The sequence below is a fragment of the Camelus dromedarius genome, chromosome 20 (assembly GCF_036321535.1).
Source record: "Camelus dromedarius isolate mCamDro1 chromosome 20, mCamDro1.pat, whole genome shotgun sequence".
Taxonomy (NCBI): Eukaryota; Metazoa; Chordata; class Mammalia; order Artiodactyla; family Camelidae; genus Camelus; species Camelus dromedarius.
The window spans coordinates 478,812-497,874 of NC_087455.1; the positions used below are offsets into that span (position 1 = coordinate 478,812).

At 56.0% G+C, this 19,063-nt stretch overlaps 1 protein-coding gene and 1 pseudogene across 4 annotated transcripts; both read right to left on the bottom strand.

The window, feature by feature from the left end:
* Positions 1-84: 84 nt before the first annotated feature.
* Positions 85-18,998, bottom strand: HSF1 (heat shock transcription factor 1). 4 transcript variants are annotated; one of them, XM_064476713.1, is made up of 14 exons: positions 18,714-18,998; positions 5,525-5,633; positions 4,979-5,115; positions 4,588-4,712; positions 3,139-3,214; positions 3,006-3,067; positions 2,826-2,922; positions 2,606-2,742; positions 2,259-2,528; positions 1,837-1,920; positions 985-1,090; positions 844-909; positions 698-743; positions 85-609 (listed from the first exon to the last, which is right to left on the bottom strand). In XM_064476713.1, the coding sequence occupies exons 1-14, from the start codon at positions 18,828-18,830 to the stop codon at positions 404-406; spliced, it is 1,638 nt and encodes a 545-aa protein (XP_064332783.1). In that variant the 5' UTR covers positions 18,831-18,998; the 3' UTR covers positions 85-403. The 4 variants fall into 4 exon arrangements, with proteins under 4 accessions (XP_064332783.1, XP_031295733.1, XP_031295736.1 ...); XM_031439873.2 differs by having other exon boundaries at positions 698-767; positions 18,714-18,997; XM_031439876.2 differs by lacking the exon at positions 1,837-1,920 and having other exon boundaries at positions 18,714-18,997.
* On the bottom strand, positions 5,840-16,906 carry LOC116148874 (BLOC-1-related complex subunit 5-like; annotated as a pseudogene).
* Positions 18,999-19,063: the final 65 nt, after the last annotated feature.

Genomic DNA, 19,063 nt, shown 5'->3' on the forward strand with positions numbered 1-19,063 from the left:
CTAGCCCCTTCTGAGACCCCGGGCCCCTCCTGGGCCTAGCCCGACCTGGCACCGCGGCAGGAGGAAACAGACGGGGAGGCCGCATACAGAGCCTGTCATTTATAGATCTCTGCCTGTCTCGTCCACCTGTCCGTGCGTCCGTCCGTGTATATATCTATGTCTCTACCTAAGGAGAAAGGGGAACTCTCATGTAAAAATCCAAAATACAATTCTGTGAACACCTGTGTACTGGTCAGTCCAAATGTGGCTGTGAAGCCCCAAGCAAGCCACGGCACACAGGACCTGGGTCCTTGGTGCTGACTGGGGCCACGCCCCGCCCTGCCCCAGGTTCCTGGCTCCCCTGAGACCAGCCCTGCACCAGGAGGGGTAGGGGACGGCACAGGCCGCCCCCTTCCTGGGGCCTCTAGGAGACAGTGGGGTCCTTGGCTTTGGGGGGCTCAGAGCCTGTCAGCAGGGAGATGGTGGGGTCATCTGCGTAGTCATCCCCCTCGGAGAAGTAGGAGCCCTCCCCCAGCTCGAAGAGCACCGGCAGGTCGCTGCTCCCCACGTCCACGGAGCCTGGGTCCACCAGGAGCAGGGGCTGGGCCGTGTAGTGCACCAGCTGCTTCCCTGTAGGGAGGGACCGGGTCAGGGTCTGGTGGGTGGGGACGAGGACAGGGTGGGTGGGTGGACTCAGCTCACATGAGTTAGGGCTCACCTGAGTCAGGGCTGCTGTTCTCTGCCTCGAGAGGCCTGGGGGGCTCCTGGGGAGAGAGGAGCTCCTGGATCTGCCAGGGCAGGAGGGAGCACAGTGAGGTTCCCTGCTAGCCCCCACCCCCCAGCCTGCCCGCTCTGCGTACTCACACTGGCCAGGCTGCTGTCAAGGTCGGGCAGGCTCATGTCTGGCACGGTCACCGAGGGGCTGAACAGCTGCAGGGAAAGGAGGGCAGTCAGCTGGCACCGTGAGCAGGGGAGGGTGCAGGTGCAGGCAGGGGCGGGACTCACGTCCAGCAGGGCACTGGTGTCCACGCTGAAGCCGTGGCTGGTCAGCATGGTCTGCAGGTTGTCCAGGTTGGAGTCCATGGCGTCCAAGTGGTCACTGAGCTCCATCCTGGCCAGGGTGAGTGAGGTAGGTGAAGGGGCACCCCAAGCACCCCTACCCGGACACCTTCTTGTCGACGCTCACACCCATCTGCCAGAGAAGGGCTCCCCTCGGCCACAGCCCACCCTCTCGGGCTCATGGGGGGCTTCAAGATGGGGCCCCTTTGCACTTGCAGCAGGGCCCGGTGGGGCAGTGTCCACAGACAGGCCGGACACTTGGCCACTGGGGGGGAGTGGCTAAGGCCATGTGGGCCCGTCCTGTCACCGTGAGGCCCTGTAAGGCCTCTAACAGCGTATTAGGCTGGGCCAAAGTGGCGGGGGGGGGGGGCAAGGAGGGGTTTAGTGCTCAGATTGGGCTGGGGGCCCAGTTTTCCAGGCTTGACGAGGTCTTGCCTTTCTATCGGAAGACAGCAGGACAGGGAGAGTGTACTCAGCGTGTGGTCAGCCAGCCTCTCCCTTGGTGCTTGCCAGGGAAGAGGCTGGGTTTGGGGGCTGTGACAGAGAAGGCCCAGTCCCACCCGGGGAGGGAACCAGTCAGCACAAGAGCTGGGCTGGCCTTCTCTGTCAGTCAGTGACTTGGGGCACTGGCTTGGGCCCTAGACCCGGGGGAGGCCAGTCCCTTCTGCAGAGGCCTTGAGATACCCATTCACCAGGCAGGGCTCAGTGCTCGTGGCCAGGCTGGGGTCTGGTCCGCGGCTGGGGAGGGGCCCGAGCTCTGGCGGAGCCCTCCTCCCTCCCCAGTGGGACAGCGCTAACCCTGGCTGGACTCGGCCATGCAGAGAGGAAGAGGGGCAGGGGAAGAGGCGGGCGACCCCAGACATCAGTGGAGCGCGAGCCAAACTGCAAGATACAAAGACAAGAGCCCCCCGATTGCAGGTGGGGGCCAGGCAGACTCCGTGCCCCCACCCTCGCTCGCCCACCTCTGGGGCAGCAGGACAGACACCAGGATCCAGCAGCCCATCACGGCAGATGGCAGCCCAGAGAGCAGGTGCGATAGGCCTGACCACACAGCCTGGGCGCCTGTGGCAGAGGGACTGTGGGGCCACATGGTCAGCATCTGTTTCCCTCCCCAGCCCCAAGCACAGAGCTCAGGGCCACCGTGTGTCCAGCCCTCCAGGGCAGGCGTCAGAAGCCCAGCTGCGCGTCCAGAGACTTGTGGGCGAGTGGATGGCACTCACTTGTCCAGGCAGGCTACGCTGAGGCACTTCTCGGGGGCCGAGGCGGGCAGGGGAGAGGGGGGGCGGCCCCCCTCATCCAGGAGGGGAGTGGCCGAGGCAGGAGGGGCGGGCTCGCTCTCCCGCAGGATGGAGTCAATGAGGGCGGTCGGGGACAGCGGGGTGTCCGCAACGGAGGATGGGTGCCCAGGACTGGCATCCTCTGCCCGGGGGCTCTGAGGTGGGCTAGGGGGCTCCTCCTTGACTCGAACCAGGGAGCTGCCGGACAGAGACCTGCACAAGGGAGACACACCTCAGCAGGGCCTCTGGCAGCCCCTCCCTCCTCCGGGTTTTGGGGAAGGTGGCCCCACCTCTCATCTCTGTTGGCGCCCGGGGAAGCCCCGGGGCTGCTGGGGCCCAGCTCAGTGATATCGGAGATGATGGGTCCGGAGCTGGCCACCGCGTCTGGGGCATAGAGACTGGAGCTGCTGTAGGCCGGGGATGGAGTCTGCCAGCAAAGGGAGGTGACCACATGTGGCGCAGGCCACAGCAGCACTGCCCCGCCCAGGCCAGCCCACACCGGGCGCTCACCGAGTAGGGACCAGAGCCGTGGACGTGCTCCAGGGAGAACTGGCGGCCGAATTTGGGCACAGGGTGCGCAGGGCCACCATCACTGAGCATCAGGGGGCTGTGGGGAAGGGATGGGTCAGCGCTGCCCGGCCTGGTGGCACCCAGGACATGGCCACAGGGACGGGCAGCCCCGGTCCTCACATCTTTCTCTTCACCCCCAGGATCCGGTTGGACTGCACCAGCGAGATGAGGAACTGGATGAGCTGAGGGAGGAGAGGTAGGTCAGCTGGGCCGTGGAGAAGACCCGCTGCCCGCCCCCCGGCCCCCCTCGCACCTTGTTGACGACCTTCTGCTGCTGGGCGTGCTTCTGCCGCAAGCTGGCCACCTCCCGCCACAGGGCCTCGTTCTCGCTGCAACAGACCGGCGCAGTGGCTGGGGCTGAGGGGGCTCCGGGGACGCCCCCGCCCCGACATCTGGGCGGGTGCAGGCCTGAGTGACCACACATCAGCACGAGCCTGGCCGCTGGCCCGTTCCCACTCCAGGAGGGTGGGCTGTGCGATGGGCTGGGGGCCTGGCCAGGGCTCACTCTGCTGTCTTTCAGGGGGAGCCTACACCTCCGCACTGAGTAGTCAGGTGCAGGGTCGGCGGGGCCTGGCAGTGGGCAGGGCAGGGTGAGCCCCAGGACACATCCAGGTGGCAGAGCCTTGAGTGCTGCCCCACCCTCCACTGTCTCCTCCTTGACTGAGCCTGAGGACAGGAGGGAGGGCTGGGGGCCAGTGGCAGCCCAGCTCATCAGGCTGCAGGGGGCATGCAGGGATGTCCTATACCTTCAGGGGGCTCAGGGCACCTTGGGCCTAGGAGTGGCTAAGAGATGGACTTGAGAGGCAGGAAGGACCACCTGACCACTGTCCTCCCAAGCAGGTGAGCACGGTCCCGAGCAGCCCGTGGCCTGCCCCTCCAGTAGGCCGGCCCTGCAAAGCCCTGGCATGTCTTCCTGACAGGCAGTGGGCTCTCCTGGCCTCACCCTGACAGCTGTCCATGTCCCGGAGACCAAATTCAGCTGGCCCCGCCTCCAGGTTATCAGCCATTCCGTGGCTCCTGCTGGGTCCTAACGTGAGCACTTGGGGCCCAGGAGCCTCCTCCACGGTGCGGAGGACCTGCTCCACCAAGTGGCTTGGAGGTCGCCCTCAGGATTGGGGGTCCTGAGGCCCCCAGGACCCCAAGTATATGGGAGCAGACCTAAGCCAGCCTTCCTGCAGGTCCTGGCTGGGGATGGGGGCACAGAGCTGGTTATGTGGTGGCCAGCATGTTCCAGGGGCATGGGTTCCAGAAAAAACCTCAAGTGCTTCCTGCTCCAGGTCTGAGGTGGAGGCAGGCAGGGGACATGATGCCTGTGCTAGGTGACGGTGGGACTGTGGAGCCAGTGGGAGGAACGGCACTGTAGGGATGCGAGAAGCCGGGCCACCTTGGTCTGTGGGGAGAGACTGGAGGCGGGATGCACATGCTCAGAAGGCAGCATGAGGAGCCCGAGGCTGTGGCCCTGCTCAGGCTCACTTCTGCCTGTTGTTGCGGGACGCGGATCAGACCCCACCTACTGGGAAACACAGCCCAGCATGGGCCCCGATGGGTGTGCGAGCCCAAACCTCAGTCTGGGGAGTGGAAGGCCCAAAGCACCTGTTACAGAGACCGCAGGAGGCGGAGCTGCTGGGAAAAGGCCCTGCTGGTCCCTGCAGCACCCCCGCCGATCAGCCCCCACTGCCGCGCCCAGGCGCCCAGGACCTACTGCTTCATGGCCAACAGTTTGGAGTCCATGCTCTCCTGCTTCCCCTTCATCAGCTGCACGTCAGTCAGCAGCTTGGTGACACTGTCCTGGCGAATCTTCACGTCCTCGCTCCGCAGGGTGGACACCTGGGTCCCCAGGGAGCAGTCACTGAGATGCCTCCCAGAGAGGGGGGCCTGGGACAGAACAGAAAGGGCCGAGGGGCTGCCAGCCCGGAGAGTGGCTGGTGCGGGAAACGGCAGTGGGGAGTCCACAACGGGTATGTGTGGAGGGTGGCCGGCAGGAAGAGGGCCAGTGCAGCCAGGCCAGGCCAGCGGGATGCCGAGTGGACGCTGCTCCCCTCACAGCCTGGAGGGAGGTCTGAGGATGTGGGGAGGGGGGCACGGCTACTCACACTGGTCACTTTCCTCTTGATGTTCTCAAGGAGCTGCTCCTGGCCACGCAGGAAGCAGGGGTGCTGGAACTCAGTGTCGTCCCTCTCTGGCTTGACCAGACCCCCCTGCTCAATGTGGACCACCTTCCGGAAGCCATCTGTGCACGACGGGATGGGGGCAGCTCTGCCTCAGGGCTAGAGAACCAGGCCCTCACTACAGCCCGGCCACTGGCCCCCGGTGGATGGGGGGAGGCTCCTGGCAGGGTGATGGTCATAGTGTATGCAGCAGCGGCTGGGTGGTCTTGGTTCTAAGGGCGATCCCACAACCTCCATGACCCCCCCACCCCAGGCATGGGGCCATGTCTGGCTGGGGTTCAGTGAGCTCTTCCTGGGGGCCCCAAGTTCAGGCCCGGGAGCCCGTTCTTCTACAGGCGTGCCAGGCTCCAGGCCACACCCTTGGCCAGCACCGGGATCCAAACATGGTGGCCCTGCTGCCCCTCACCCAGACGAGGGGAATGTGTCGGTCCCGCCACCTGCCGCCCTGCGGGGTGAGGGCGGGGCACTCACACATGTTGAGCTGCCGCACGAAGCTGGCCATGTTGTTGTGCTTGAAGTACTTGGGCAGCACCTCCTTGGCGAACTGGCCCTGGTCAAACACGTGGAAGCTGTTCCCGCTCTGCCAGGAGACACGTCGGCGCGGGGGTCAGCGCAGCTGCAAGGGGCACGGCTGTGCACGCCCCTGCCCTGCAGGGCTGGGCTGGCGGGAGGCAGAGGGCACCTCAGGGACCACCAGCCAGACACACCTGGTCTCTGCCCCTTGGCCTGGATCCTTGCCGGAGGCCCTGCCAGGGTGCAGAGGTGCCTTCAGAAAGCACCACGGCACTCCAGGCCCATCCCTTAAGGGGTCTCGTTTTAGCTTTAATCAGCACTTTTCCCCTAAGAACAGCCCAGAACCCAAATTAAGGCAGCCAAGAAAATGGAAACCTAATTTCAGTTACAACACAGTTGTGCAACTTCATTTTTCTTTTGGCCACAGAGATGAGAAACAGACTAAACAGGCCGTGACACTCCTCTTCCACTTTTTTCCTAACCACAGTCCAAAAGCTACCAGGCGGGTGACAAGGCTGACCTCTGGCCAGCAGGAGCCCGGGGACCTGGCTCAGGCTGCCGCAACATGATTACCCTGTGAACCTGTCAAGGACACTGGGCACAGGCTCCCCTGTTGGAGAAGGGAGCCAGAGGACAGGGAGGTGCACTGGTGTGCACCCGGACGGAGCGATGCTTTTCAACACGGACGGAGATGTTGAAATCAACACGGATACAGATGCGCGAGGGAGGAGGGGGAGGAAGGACCTCTAGGACTTTTCCTTTTCCGAAGAAGCAATAAGAGAACTGGCAAAAAACGTCAGAGTCAACTCTCTCAGAACTCTGAAAACCAATGAGGGACGGCAGCGCGTGGGGAGAACTCACTCAGGGCCAACGGCTGAGTCTCAGCAAGCCCAGCAAGCTGAGGCGTTTTAACTTGCCCGCCCCCACCCTGAGCTGTGAGACCGCAGCCGGACGGCGGGGAGCAGCGTTCTGGCAGCCATGGCCGAGAAGGCGGCCGGAGCTCTTGCAAGACCAGTGTGGTGGCTCCCTGGACGATTCCACATGCCAGGCTCTTTCTGTTTTGTCTGACCCAAAGCTCTCTTAATGTAAAGAGATTTTTCCCTCGCAACGTTTGCAGAAAACATCTAGAGGTAATTTTAAAACTTGCCGCTGCCCGAGATGGTGGACACGGCTAGGGAAAAACAGGCCGACCAGGAAACACACAGGGAGGAGCTGGGGGCTCCAAAATACTCCTCGGGGCTCACAGTCACAGGCACATGCAGCGCTGTGCCAAGGTCTGGGCCCTCACCTCCGGCAGGACGTGGAGGGGAAAGTCCAGCACGTCAGCTGTCTGGCCGAGTGCCGAAGGCGTTCCCGACACACAGGGTGCCTCACGGAGACTGGGAGGCTTCTCAGTTCTAGGCTTTAAAAGACATTCCTGCTCCCATCACTCCCTGACCCAACTCAGCTAACCGGGCAGAGACCTCAGGGACCACACACAACAAAGAACACAAACTGCCCAGAATTAGTTCAGAAAAGCCACTAAACAAACAAACAGCAAATACAAGAAACAGCAGCAAATCCTGGCGAGCAAAGCGAATCTGATACTGAGTTTAATAAATGACGCATATTAATGGAAAGCCCAATTTTCAACAAAAATTTACGAGACATGCAAAGAAACAACATATGACCCACAGAAAGGAAAAAACCAATCAAGGGAAACTGTCCCTAAGGAAGCTGAGATGTTGGACTTACTAGACAAAGACTTTAAAATCAGCTATTTGAAATACATTCAAAGAACAAAATGAAACAGCATCTGAAGAAGCAAAGGAAAGCGTGAGAATGTTTCACAGAATAGAGAATGACAACGACAGAAATTATAAATAGGAACCAAATCAAAATCATGGAGTTGAAAAGTGCAATGCCTCAGATTTAAAATTCACTGGGCGGGGTGGGGGCTAGAGAGCAGATCTGAGCACGAATAAGACGGAATCCGCGAACGTGAGGAAGACCGTCAAGCAAGATCACCCAGTCTGAGGAGCAGAAAGAGAAAAGCGTGAAGAAAAATGAACAGGCGTCAGAGACATGTGGGACACCACCAACGTATGCATGAAGGGGAGGAGGGAAAGGGACAGAAAGAACATCTGAAGAAATAATGGCCCCAAATTTCTCAAATTTGATGAAAAATATTCAGGAAGTTAAACAAATTCCAAGAAGGATAAACTCAAAGAGATTTATACCAGAAACTCCGTAATCAGACCAAAGAAAGCAAAAGACCAAGAGAGAATCTTGAAAGCAAGAAAGCAGACTCATCATGTACACGGAACCCTTAATCACAGCTACTTTCTCATCAGAAGCTGTGCAGACCAGAAGGCCATGGGACGACATGCTTACAAAAGTGCTGAAAGAACAAACCTGTCAACCAAGAATTCTGTATCTAGCAAAACTATCCTTTGAAGATACAGGTATGGTTTCCACTGCTGGGATGGCAGCTGAAATCAAGAGGACCCCTCCCAGGCAAGACAGACAGAGCTTTTAAAAAACACCTGGAAAGTGTCCTATAGGCCTGTAACAAGTGAAGAAACACTTACTCAAGAAAACCCACTAAAGCTCTGCAGAAACAGTGGGTCGTTTTAGTCACAACCTGCTCCCCCTCCTTGCACGAGGTCTCCTGGGTTGAGGCTGAGACAATGGGGACCCTTCTCCCCCTTGTTTCCAATCAAGGTCTCTTGTATCTCACCGAGGGGCAGGCCGCCAGCATCTCTCATCCTGTCCAACTTGCTGGTGAACAGACTAAATTCAGCCCCCACCCAAAGAACGGAGACTCCACCCCAGGTGTGGCAGGCTGAGCATACCGGGGCTCCGCTTACTCTCGCCCCAGCTGGCACGCAGGGCGGAGCGTCTCTGCTGGGAGAAGCCAGTCATGGAGTCCAGAGGCTACGCTGCCCAGCCCAGTGCACGAGCAGAGGCGCAGAGAATCTGTCTAGGGCTGGTGGTGGAGGGTGAAAGTCCAAGGGAAAGAGCTCCAGAGCACCTTCCTCGCAGAGACAGAGTAACAGAGTGCGGGAAAGTTCAAGCCCAAGGGTGCTCTTGAAATCAACAGCTCTTCTAAGTGGGAAATAATAAGCTGGCCAGCCCGTTCACACAAGGGACAGTGAAGAGCTCTCCTGGGGTCAGAGCGTACGTAGCCCAAAGACTGACCTCAAAACATACCCCTGCCGAAATTTAACTGGCTCAAGCTGCAGAGTGATTTGCGCCTGAGGGCACTGCCAAGCACGAGCAACTCTAGCTACAGACTGGGCGTGACACCACACGGTGTGGGTGGTGGTGGTGTGTGAGCCGACAGAGAGGCCACGGTCAAGCCACCACGGCCAAGCCAGGTCACCAAACTAAACCAGCATGGGGGTGCGTGGGGGTGATCCACAAGCACTAGGCTATGTCACCCAAGACATAGTTTTTCAACAAAATTCCAAGACACATAAAGAAACAATAAAGCGTGACACATATATGAGGAAAACAGAGGAAGCAGCAGAAATGGCCTGTGAGAGGGACAAGGTGTCAGATTTAACCAAGACTTCAAAGAAGCCATTACAAGTGTGTTCAAAGAACTAAAGGAAGTCATGAAGTAAAGCAAAGCGAGACAACGTCCCCCGAGCAGAGAGTAACAGTGAAGAGGCAGCCGTCACGGAGGAGGCCCCCTGGACATTCTGCAGTCGAACAGACAACAGAGACGGAAAATCTACGAGGAGGGCTCAACGGCAGATGTGACCTGGCAGGAGAAAACTCCTGAGAACTTGAAGAGAGATCCACAGAGATTACGAAAGCTGAAGAACAGGGAGAAAACAGAATAAGAAAGTGACAGCAGCCTCAAAGAAGTGTGGCGCGCCTCCACCTGCACCAGCACACGCGTGACCAGAGCACCACGGGGAAAGGAGAAGGACCAGAACCGACATTCACAGAGACGAGGGTGCAAAACTCCCCAAACCTGCTACAGTGTTACAGATATACGGCACGTCTCTCCATTTACTTAGGTCAACTTTGCTTTCTTTCATACGTGTTTTTAATAATTTTATTGTTTCTCCATACAGATCCCCACATGTTTTAATTAGGTCTACATTTAAGCGCTTAATTTTTTTTGAGCAACTGTAAATGACATTTTAAAGAAATCAATTTCCTCTTGTTTGTTTCTAGTATGCAATGAACATAGAGTTCTTGTTGTGTTGATGTTGTATCTAGTGACCTTGCAAAACTAATTCTTTCGCCGTGGGAGTAATTTTTGTAGATTCATTAGGATTTTCTATGTCAACAATCTGAATAAGAACAGTTTTATCTCTTTCTAACATACATGCCTTAAATTTTTCTTGTTTTCACATACTGGATAGGATTTTCAGTACAATGTTGACTAGAACTGGTAAAAACAGACTTTGTTCTGATCTTAGGGGGAGAGCATTCACTGTCTCACCATTAAGTATGATATTAGGTATAGGTTTTTTGTAGGCCCTGCTTGGTATTTATCTTTTTAATATCACAAACATCAAATTTTGCTACATGCTTTTTCTATATCAGATAATATGATCATGTGGTTTTATCTTCTTTAGGCTGTTCACATGGTGTGTTATATTGATTCTAAAGTGTTGAACCATCTTTGCATTCTTAGGGTAAATCCCACCTGGTGTGACATTATTCGTTGTATGCACTGCCAAGTTTGATTTGCTAAAATTCTATAGAAGACATTATGAAGGATATTGGTCTGTAGTTTTCTTGGACTGCTTTTGTATAATTTTGAAATCAAGGTAATGTTTGCCTCATAAAATGAAATGCAAAGGGTTCCCTCCTGAGGCTGTTGCCACCACCCAGAGGAACCTGGAAGCTGGTCCCACACCCCCAGCTGAGTCTTCAGATGACTGAGACCTCATGAGACCAGGATCAGCTTGCAGCTCTCAGAAACTGTGAGATAACAAATGTTTCTTGTCTTAAGCAGTGAGTTTGAAGGTAATTAGTTACATAGCAATAGATAACCTATGAACATTTTGTGTTTTTTATACCATTGTAAACATTTCCATTTTCAATAGTCCATTGCTAGTCTGCAGAAATACAATTAAGTTTTATGCATGGACCTTGAATCCTGTGACCTCACCAAACTCATTTATTAGTTGTGATAACTTTTTCTGTAGATTCTTTAGGGGCTTTCTAAGTAAATATGAATGTTTTCTACAAATAGAATTTTATTTCTTACTTTCCAGTCTTGATGTCTTTTATCTACATATTTGCTACACTGCCTGAGCAGGGCATCCAACATGTCACTAAGGAGAAGCAGCGGGAGCAGGCATCCTCGCCTTCCTTTCCAGTCTCGGGGTCTGTGCTCAGGTCTCCAGTACCGAGTACAATGCTAGCAAGAGGGGTTTTGGTACATGGTTTTCATTAGACTGAGGAATTCCCCTTCTTAGTTTACTCAGCTTCTATCATGAAATGGATGTTGAATTCTGTCACGTGCTCCGTCCATCTCTGTTGAGAGGACCACATGGCTTGTCCTCTCTGCTCTGCTGACGAGGTGAGTGGTACCAGGCGATGGATGGTGGCGACTTCTGTCTGCAGAACTCGTGGTCTTGGGCCTCACCCTGCCTCTGATGATAAGTCAGTAGCATTCTTATCTTGGCTTTTCCATGTGCATTTTCCCTCTTTTCCTGGCTGCTTTTAAGATTGTCTCTTCATCACTCATTTTCAGCAGATTATACTGATGAGTTTTGGTTTCTTGTGCTTTATCCTCCTTGGGAGTCACTGAAATTCCTGGATCTGTGGGTTTACAGCTTTCAAAAAAAAAAAAAAACTGGGGAAAATTTCTAAAATTCTATTTCTAAAATTCTCCTCCGTCCTTTACTCTGGAACTTAAATTGTGTCTGACACTCCATGCTTTCACCCCTGCAGCCTCTGCACTTTTTTTTGTCTTTTTTCCTCTGTGGTCACTCTGGATAGTTTCTACTGCTAGTCTAGTTCAGTGACCTTTTCCCCTGCAGTTTCTTTTTTGGATTAAACTAGCTCTTTATGCTTATATAGCCCACAACCCAGACAGCCTATTGGGAAAATGTCACAAAGGCTTCAAGGACACAGAGCTTCTTAAAATATTTCTCCTCTTCCCTTCATGTTTTCAGTCTGCAAGCTAAACTAGATAATATACAGTGTCTACAGAAAAAAAAAAAACCAAACACCTAAACAAAATAAAAATACTTCCCAAGGCAGAGTTCTGCACAGAATTCCTAATAATTCAAATCTTCCAACTTTAGTGACCACTGAGAGTAGTCTGGTCGGCTTTGCAGGGGAAGCGCATCAAGGGACAGGCTGAAGGAGCGCAGGTCCCCATCCCCCCAGGGACCACTAATGCCTCCAATGGCCTTGGTCATCTACTGTGACTTTAATCCCAAGCACCCTGGGGCCCTGGCGGTGCCCGTCCTGTGCACACGCAGCGCTGTGGCCTGAGCGTGGTCGGCTCCATGCTGAAGGGCTCCAGGCGCGGCCTCAGGCACTGTCTGGTCGATGCCCACATGGACGTGGTGCAGGACAGCTGATGTCTCGCTGACCTTCTGGATCTGCTCCACATACTTGGTGTATCTTTTCCGGTGCTCTTGCATGAAGCTAAAGAGAGTTTCACAGACAGATCCATCTCTGATTCATTTAACCAAAGAGTTCTGGTCAAAAGCACTGGCCTCTGCACACTGATGGGGGTGGTCCTGACAATGGAGGAAGGGCTGCAACACCTGCTGAGAATCCGATTTCCCCAATTTGGTGTTTGTTGGGAGGCCTGGCTACTTGAGAGCCCTCAAAGGCGGTGAGAAGGCTGGCATCTCTTGCACCATGACATTGGGATGACTGCTGACGTTCTGTGAGGCCTGGGAGCCAAGCGGCACCACAATGCCATCCGTCCCGGTTCTAGGCTTGGCTGGATAAGGGCCACTGAGGAGTTCAGCTTGTCAGGTCAGCCCTCGGCCTTGGCGCTCTGCCTGCTGCCCAGGGTGCTGGGGGCCGGGGCAGCGGAGGAAAGGAGGCGGGGCACGCCCAGCAGCAGCTGCACCTGCGACTGGCCTGCAGCTTCTAACTTGTTTTTTAATCCCCTCCAGTGACTTATAAAAAAAGCTTTTAATTTTAGAATAACATTAGATTTACAGAAACGTGGGAAGATAGTACAGGGGTCCCACACGCCCTACTCCAGTTTCCCTAGTATTAGCGTCATCCTTTAGCTGATGTGCAGCTGATTTACAATGTTGTTCGCCTGTGGTGTCCAGCACGGTTGACTCAGTTACACAAACACGTTTTCTTTTCCATCACAGGTTATTACAAGGCACTGAATCTAGTTTGCTGTGCCGTACAACAGGACCTTGTTGTGTATCTGTTTTATACACAGTAGTCTGTATCTGCTAATCCCAAATTCCTAATTCCCCTTACCTTTGGTAACTGTAAGAGTGTTTTCTACGTCTGTGAGTCTGTGAGTCTGCTTCTGTTTTGTAAATAAGTTCACCTCTATCATTTCTTAGATCCCACATGTAACTGACATGGGATGCTCGTCCTTCTCTGTCCGACTAATATCACTTAGCGTCATCATCTCCAGGTCCATCCACGTCACTGCAGTTTCCCAATTATTAACATCTCGCATTAGGGTGGTGCAACTGCCAGAAGTAAATGACTCAATATACTTTACTGTTAACTAAACTCTCCATTTTGTTCACATTTCCTTGGTTTTTACCTCCCAACCTTCTGTTCCCAGGCACCAACCAAGATGCTACATCACATTCATGTCTCCTGACGTTCCTCTGGACTATGGCAGTGTCTCAGGCTTTCCTGGTTTCTGATGACCCTGACGGTTCTGAGGAGCATTGGTCTAGGGGTGTGTAGAATGTTGCTCAATTTGGATGTGTCTGATGTCTTCCCATGGTTAGCTCGGGTTATGTAAGTTTTTGGAGAGGAACACCAGACGTGACGCGCCCTTCCCACCACCCCCTGCCAGCATGACTCATCACTGCTGTGCTGACCCTGGTCACCTGGCAAGGCCTGTCAGCCAGGTGTGTCTGCTGGATAGTCACCCCCCCATCCTTGGAAGGAAGGCACCATGTGCAGCCCACACTCAAGGGGTGGGAGGTATGTGTCACCTCCTTGGAATTCTCTGCATGGGAATGTGCTCCAGCGACACTTTGTTCAATTTCCTTCCCTCTTCTGTCTTGCATTTCTCTGTCTTGATGGTTTTTCTCTACTTCCTTGAGCAGACAGAGCATTTTAGTCATTGTTTCAATGTCTTCATTAGGCCTCTCACTGTGCCTGTCCCTTCTCTGTTCCAGGTCACGTGCTCCTGCCCGCTGGCTCATCTGCTGGTTTTGACAGGGTCCTGGACTCTGGAACTTTCGTGTCTGGGTTCAGCTGTCTTCCTTTCAACAGCACTGCACTCTCAGTTCTGGTAGGAGAGGATCAACCTGATCAGCACCTCTTGATGCTGGTTTTCAGGCTTGTCTACACTGCTTGTGGGCCGTCCTTTTCTCCAGGCCACAAGTCCAAGCTCTGGCTGTTCTGAGGTCCCTGTGATGCTCTGCATGTTTAGTGGCTTTGCTGCTCTGGCTGTGAGAACTTAGATAACTCACAGCCCTGTGTGACACTTACCTCATATCCCCTTGGTAGCTGTTCTTTCTCTAGAAGGTTCTTGGATGGCTTCATGGGTCTCACCCTGTGGACAGGCGAGTCAGCACTCAGCCAGAGCCCCACAGGCTCATGTGCAGACAACGGGAGCTCTTTCTTGGCACAGCCCCCTCCTCTGGGACCTCGCCTTCAAGTTCTAGCTGTCCTCGCTTCTCCAAAGGCCGGGCTCTCCAAGTTTGAAAACTGCCTTCAGGTAGGAAGCCTGGGTGCCTGTGTGGCTGCCCTGCCCTTCGTTAACAATCGTGAATGCTGTTCAAGGGTTAAGTCTACGCTGAAAATGTTCTGCAAGTCCTACCATAAGGGCCGTCAAGTCTGAGAGGGTCTTCTGGTGAATACAACATCTCACCTCTCTTGCCTCAGAAGTTCAAGGCCCCTCCTGGGCTTACCACGTGCAATTCATGCAGGAAGTCTTAGCTTATCCTTGGATGTAAGGAAAACCAGTGACGGGATGTGGCAGGGCAGGGAGACCTGGCTGCCCTGCTGCTGGCTAGGGAGCAAGGCCCTGAAGCACAGTTCTTACAAGTATCAAGTCTTGCAGTGAACTCAGAGCCTGCGGCCTGCCTTCCCACAGGGCTGTGAACACCCTGAAATGCACAGAGTTCTGCATGAATGTACTTTTTTATAGAAGGGGGGTCTGTCTTTGAATATTTTCTCAAAGGCTCCATGACCCAAAAGGGTTACCAACCACAGGGTTCCACAAGGCCTATCTGCGCTTTTCAAATCTGCCCACTAACAGAAGGCCCGTTTCAGTCCCCCAGCCAGAGAGACTGGTCTGTGTGATATGCTCTGCCTTCCTGGACGCAGCTGACTGACCCCTCCCTGGGCTCCAGGAGCAAAGGGCGTGTAGCTGGAAGCAGTGCACAGTGTGAGCGCTGGGCTGCATGGACGCAGAAGCAGACAAAGGCAGTCTGTGAGCGAGGAGGTAGGGGAGCACCGAGCCGCATGCAGAAAGGGGAGGCCACTCCTCTCCCCTCCCTGGTCCTGATTTCGTCCCTGTCTGAGGACAAGACTGTCTGCACTGTCCTCATGGTGCTTTCCTATCTCTGCTCCAGCAGCACAGCCTGTGACCAGAGTGTCCCTGCTCATTGCTGGCCCTGGCCCCGAACTTGGGTCTCTAGGCCCAACTGAACATGTGCACATGGACGACTCTGCTGACTCTGCCAGGGCTCAGGAGGGAGGAGACTGTGGGGAAACACGTGGGACTGGCCTCCCTCCTTTCACAGCCTGTAAGGCCAGCCTCTTCTCCTCCCTTCAGCCCTCAGGGAAGCCCTGCAGCCAAAGATGCAGGCTCCAGGGTCTGCAGCCCAGCCCCTGAGATGGGAGCGACCGCTCACTCCCAGGTGGGTACCGTGGGCCCCACTGACCCCTCCTGATCCTTTAAACAACAATTCTGGGCACACACGGCCTGGCGCAGCGGGACGGTCCCAGGGGTCCTGTGTGCAGCTACCCTTCTCCGAGGAGGCTGCAGCCCAGACCTCCAGCCCCTTCCAAGACCCTGGGCCCCAGCCCTACCCAGCACCATGGCAGGAGACAGATGGGGAGGCCACACACAGAGCCTGTTGTTCATAGATCTCTGCCTGTCTCGTCCATTTGTCCACGCAAATATCTGAATATTGCTGCTGAAGGGGAAAGGTGGTTCTCTGTAGAAGCCCAAACCTAGCCTGATGAACACCGTTGCAGTCAGTCGAGTGTGGCTGGGTCTGGCTTGGGAGACACAGGTGCTGCAGAGGCAGGCGGGAGCCGAAGCCGGACGTCGTGGAGGGAGCGCGGCCTCATGTCTGGCCCTGTCGCCTCCAGCCCTCCCTTGTTAGGGTTCCTGAGACTCAGTGTCCATGTCTGTAAACGACTGTCCGCCACAGGAGGGGCTGAACGAGGACAGCTGTGCTCTCGCTGGCACCTCACAGGCCAGTCGGCAGCTACCTCAGCCCCGCAGTCAGGGCGGGCCCAGGCCTGCTGGGCCACGCCGGCCTCTGAGAACAGCTGGGCAGGCTCCCGGGCCGCGGAGGAGGGGCCCGCACGTCACTAGAGCTCTGGGAACAGCCTTGGCCCACTGGGAGCGGCCAGTGTGACCGGGACCCTTCTCAAGGGGTCTCGCAGGGGCAGGTGACCTTACTGCAGGTATTGCTCTCCACCCGGGCACCTAGCCCCTCCAGAGGGACTTTCTGTCCACTGGCACTCACATGGGCCACCTGGAACTGGCTCTGGCCTTGGCGACCTCCAGTTCCTCAGTGAAGGAGGCCCTTACTCTCAGGTGGGGTGAAAATGAACAGCCTCCTTAAACTGTTCCCGGGTTCCTCCAGGCCTCACTCTGGCCCTGCTCTTGAAGCTGGATGGGCCTGATCCTTGGAGCATCCCTGTGGGTGTGGGCGTTAGGGCAGCCGCAGTCCAGCCCCAGCCATGCTCATGGTCACCAGATTCCCTCCTGAGGGCAGTGGGAGCCACGGTGCCTGAAGGTCCTCTCTGAGGAGCAGCCCCATCCCTAGAGGCCCTGCCTATTCAGCGGTGGCTCCACACCAAGTGCATCTTCAGTTGGACAGGAGTTTGGAAGGGCGGGAAAACCAGCACTACCCTCTGGGACAGTGACCTGTTGGTCCATCCCTCGGGCTGTCCAGACCTGGTCCTGCTGGCCAGAGTTTCTGGGGCTGGACGCTCCCCTGGGAACTCAGCCTTGAGAGCCAGCGCCATACCTCCAACTTCCCCTTGTGTTCCAGGTGAAAAACGCAGAGGTCTTCTCTCGGGAGAGTGGGGAGAAAGCTTCCAGCACAAAGGCGAGGGCACCAAGGGCACAGACATCAGAACCTTCCAAGCCTTTGAAACCTGGACTCCAGGCGGTGAGCCTGTAGAAGACTCCGTGAGGACTTTTTTGCGGGACCACTTACTTTCTCAGGGCTAAGCAGCTTCCACTGCTGAGCTAGTGCTGGGTCTCTGCACTCATGGTTGGCGCTGGCCCCCACTGTGTCCTGCACCAAGCACAGCTGCTAGACCTGGTACAGACCAGGTGGCATTGAACACTGCTCCCGACGGCTCCTCATGCTCCAGGGAGAACGTGCCAACAGGACTGGTGGGTGGTACAGACCCTGTGAGGGAGGCTGTCATAGCCTGGATCATACCCCACTTTCCTGCTCAAAGGCCTTGCCCAGAACACAGGCAGCGGGGTCCTGGAGAGCACCCTGGTGCTCATCACCCACCAGCATCACAGTCTTTAAGCAGAAACAGCAAGCAGATTAGAGGCAGGACAAATCACCCTTGTAGGATTAAGCTCAGAATATCCCAAAGCATCTCTGATGCCCCTCCCCAAACTGGATAAGAGTGTCTCCCAGGAGTTAAGAGGCAGGAGAAAGAGGAGAAAGGAAGGATAAAGACAGAAACATGTGGTCATTTTCTTTGGCCAGCAAAGTTCAAGGCCTAGACTGAAGGGATGTTGGTAACGTGAGAGTCTGTGGGAAAGCACACCGGCTATTTGGGAATAGCGCCCATTAAAGAAACAGGCAGTGGGATGGAAGATGCCACACAGAGATGTCACTAGGACCAACACAAAGTGTCTCCAACAAAAACACTGCATGATTTGTAGTCTCCGTATTCCCAGTCGAGGCAGAGCTTCAGCAGACAGACAACTCAAGAACGAGAGAACCTGGCTTCTAGCTCTGAGCTCATTTCAGCCCAGACTACTCCTCATTCCTAATGGCTTAAAAATATGAAAAGGACATACTTAGTAGAGAAGGAACCCAGCTTGCTCAGGAGAGCAAGCAAGTCTGGAAGCGCCCAGAGGCTCTACTTGACCAGGGTGGCCTAGGCTGAGTTATGGCTCCGGCCTTCCTGGGACACGACGTCACAGCCAAGATGTGAACAGCAGATTCGGATCTCCAACTCCAGAACAGTCTCTGATTTACCTCTGGCAAACTGGAGCTGTCCAGTCTACAGGGTCAGACCATGTAAACAAGCCTGCTGCCAGGCAACTGGAAACAGGGACATGAATAAAGGCGCCCTGCGAGGCAAGGAAAACGTCGCTCTGGAGAAACCCAGCTCCGGTATCCTAACACAGGAGGGAGAGCAACCTGAACTTACGACGTTTTGCTTTCTGTCTTTGCCCCCTGTCGTTTTACACTAAAGCAGCACTCTCCCACTCCTGCGCCAAGTTCTGATTTTCTCCGAATAGCTGCCGACCATACCACCCTGGTAACTCATTTGAGAAGACACGGGGGCACCTGGGCGTGACGTTGGCGAGCAAAACCGGGTGCTGTTCTCCAGGCCGACCCGCTTCCGCAGTTGTCCAGTTAGTGGGCAGAAGACCAAAGAAGGAGAAGCCCTTCCTCCCCAGCCCAAGCAAACGGCGTGGGCAGGAGCAACGCGGAGCGGGCCTGGGACGCTGTTCCCGACCCTCCTCGGGCTCCCCGCCCCCACACCCGGGCCGGCGAGGAGGGGGCCGGGCCTGCCCTGCCCGGGGACGAGCCGCGGCCTCCCTGCCCCCGGCCGGCGCGCCCCAGCCCCTCACCGGGCTCCAGCAGATAAGCGCGTCCGTGTCCGGGTCGCTCACGAGGGTCCACAGCTTGGTCAGGAAAGCCGGGACGTTGCTGGGCCCCGCCGCGCCCGGGCCCACGGGCAGATCCATACCGGGCAAGGCAGGGAGAGGCAGAGGTAGCGATCGCGAGGAGAGGCTGAGGGCCAGGCTAGCGGCGCTGCCGCGCCTGCCGCCCGGGCCGCGCCGCCGCCGCCGCCCGCTGCGCACACACAGCCCCGGGGCCTAGCATGGCCGCGGCCATCTTGAGACGGGCGCGCTCCCGCCGGCGCCGCCCGCCAGCCCGCGTCCCCACGGCGCGCGCGCGCTGGCCCCGCCCATCGCCC

Excerpts from the sequence above, each read along its gene's own strand:
- HSF1 (XM_031439873.2), bottom strand. The coding sequence starts at position 18,830 with ATGGATCTGCCCGTGGGCCCGGGCGCGGCGGGGCCCAGCAACGTCCCG. Across the intron at positions 4,713-4,978 it reads TCAAGAGGAAAGTGACCAGT|GTGTCCACCCTGCGGAGCGA; the intron begins GTGAGTAGCCGT and ends CTGGGGACCCAG. Across the intron at positions 2,743-2,825 it reads ACGGCTCTGGTCCCTACTCG|ACTCCATCCCCGGCCTACAG; the intron begins GTGAGCGCCCGG and ends CTTTGCTGGCAG.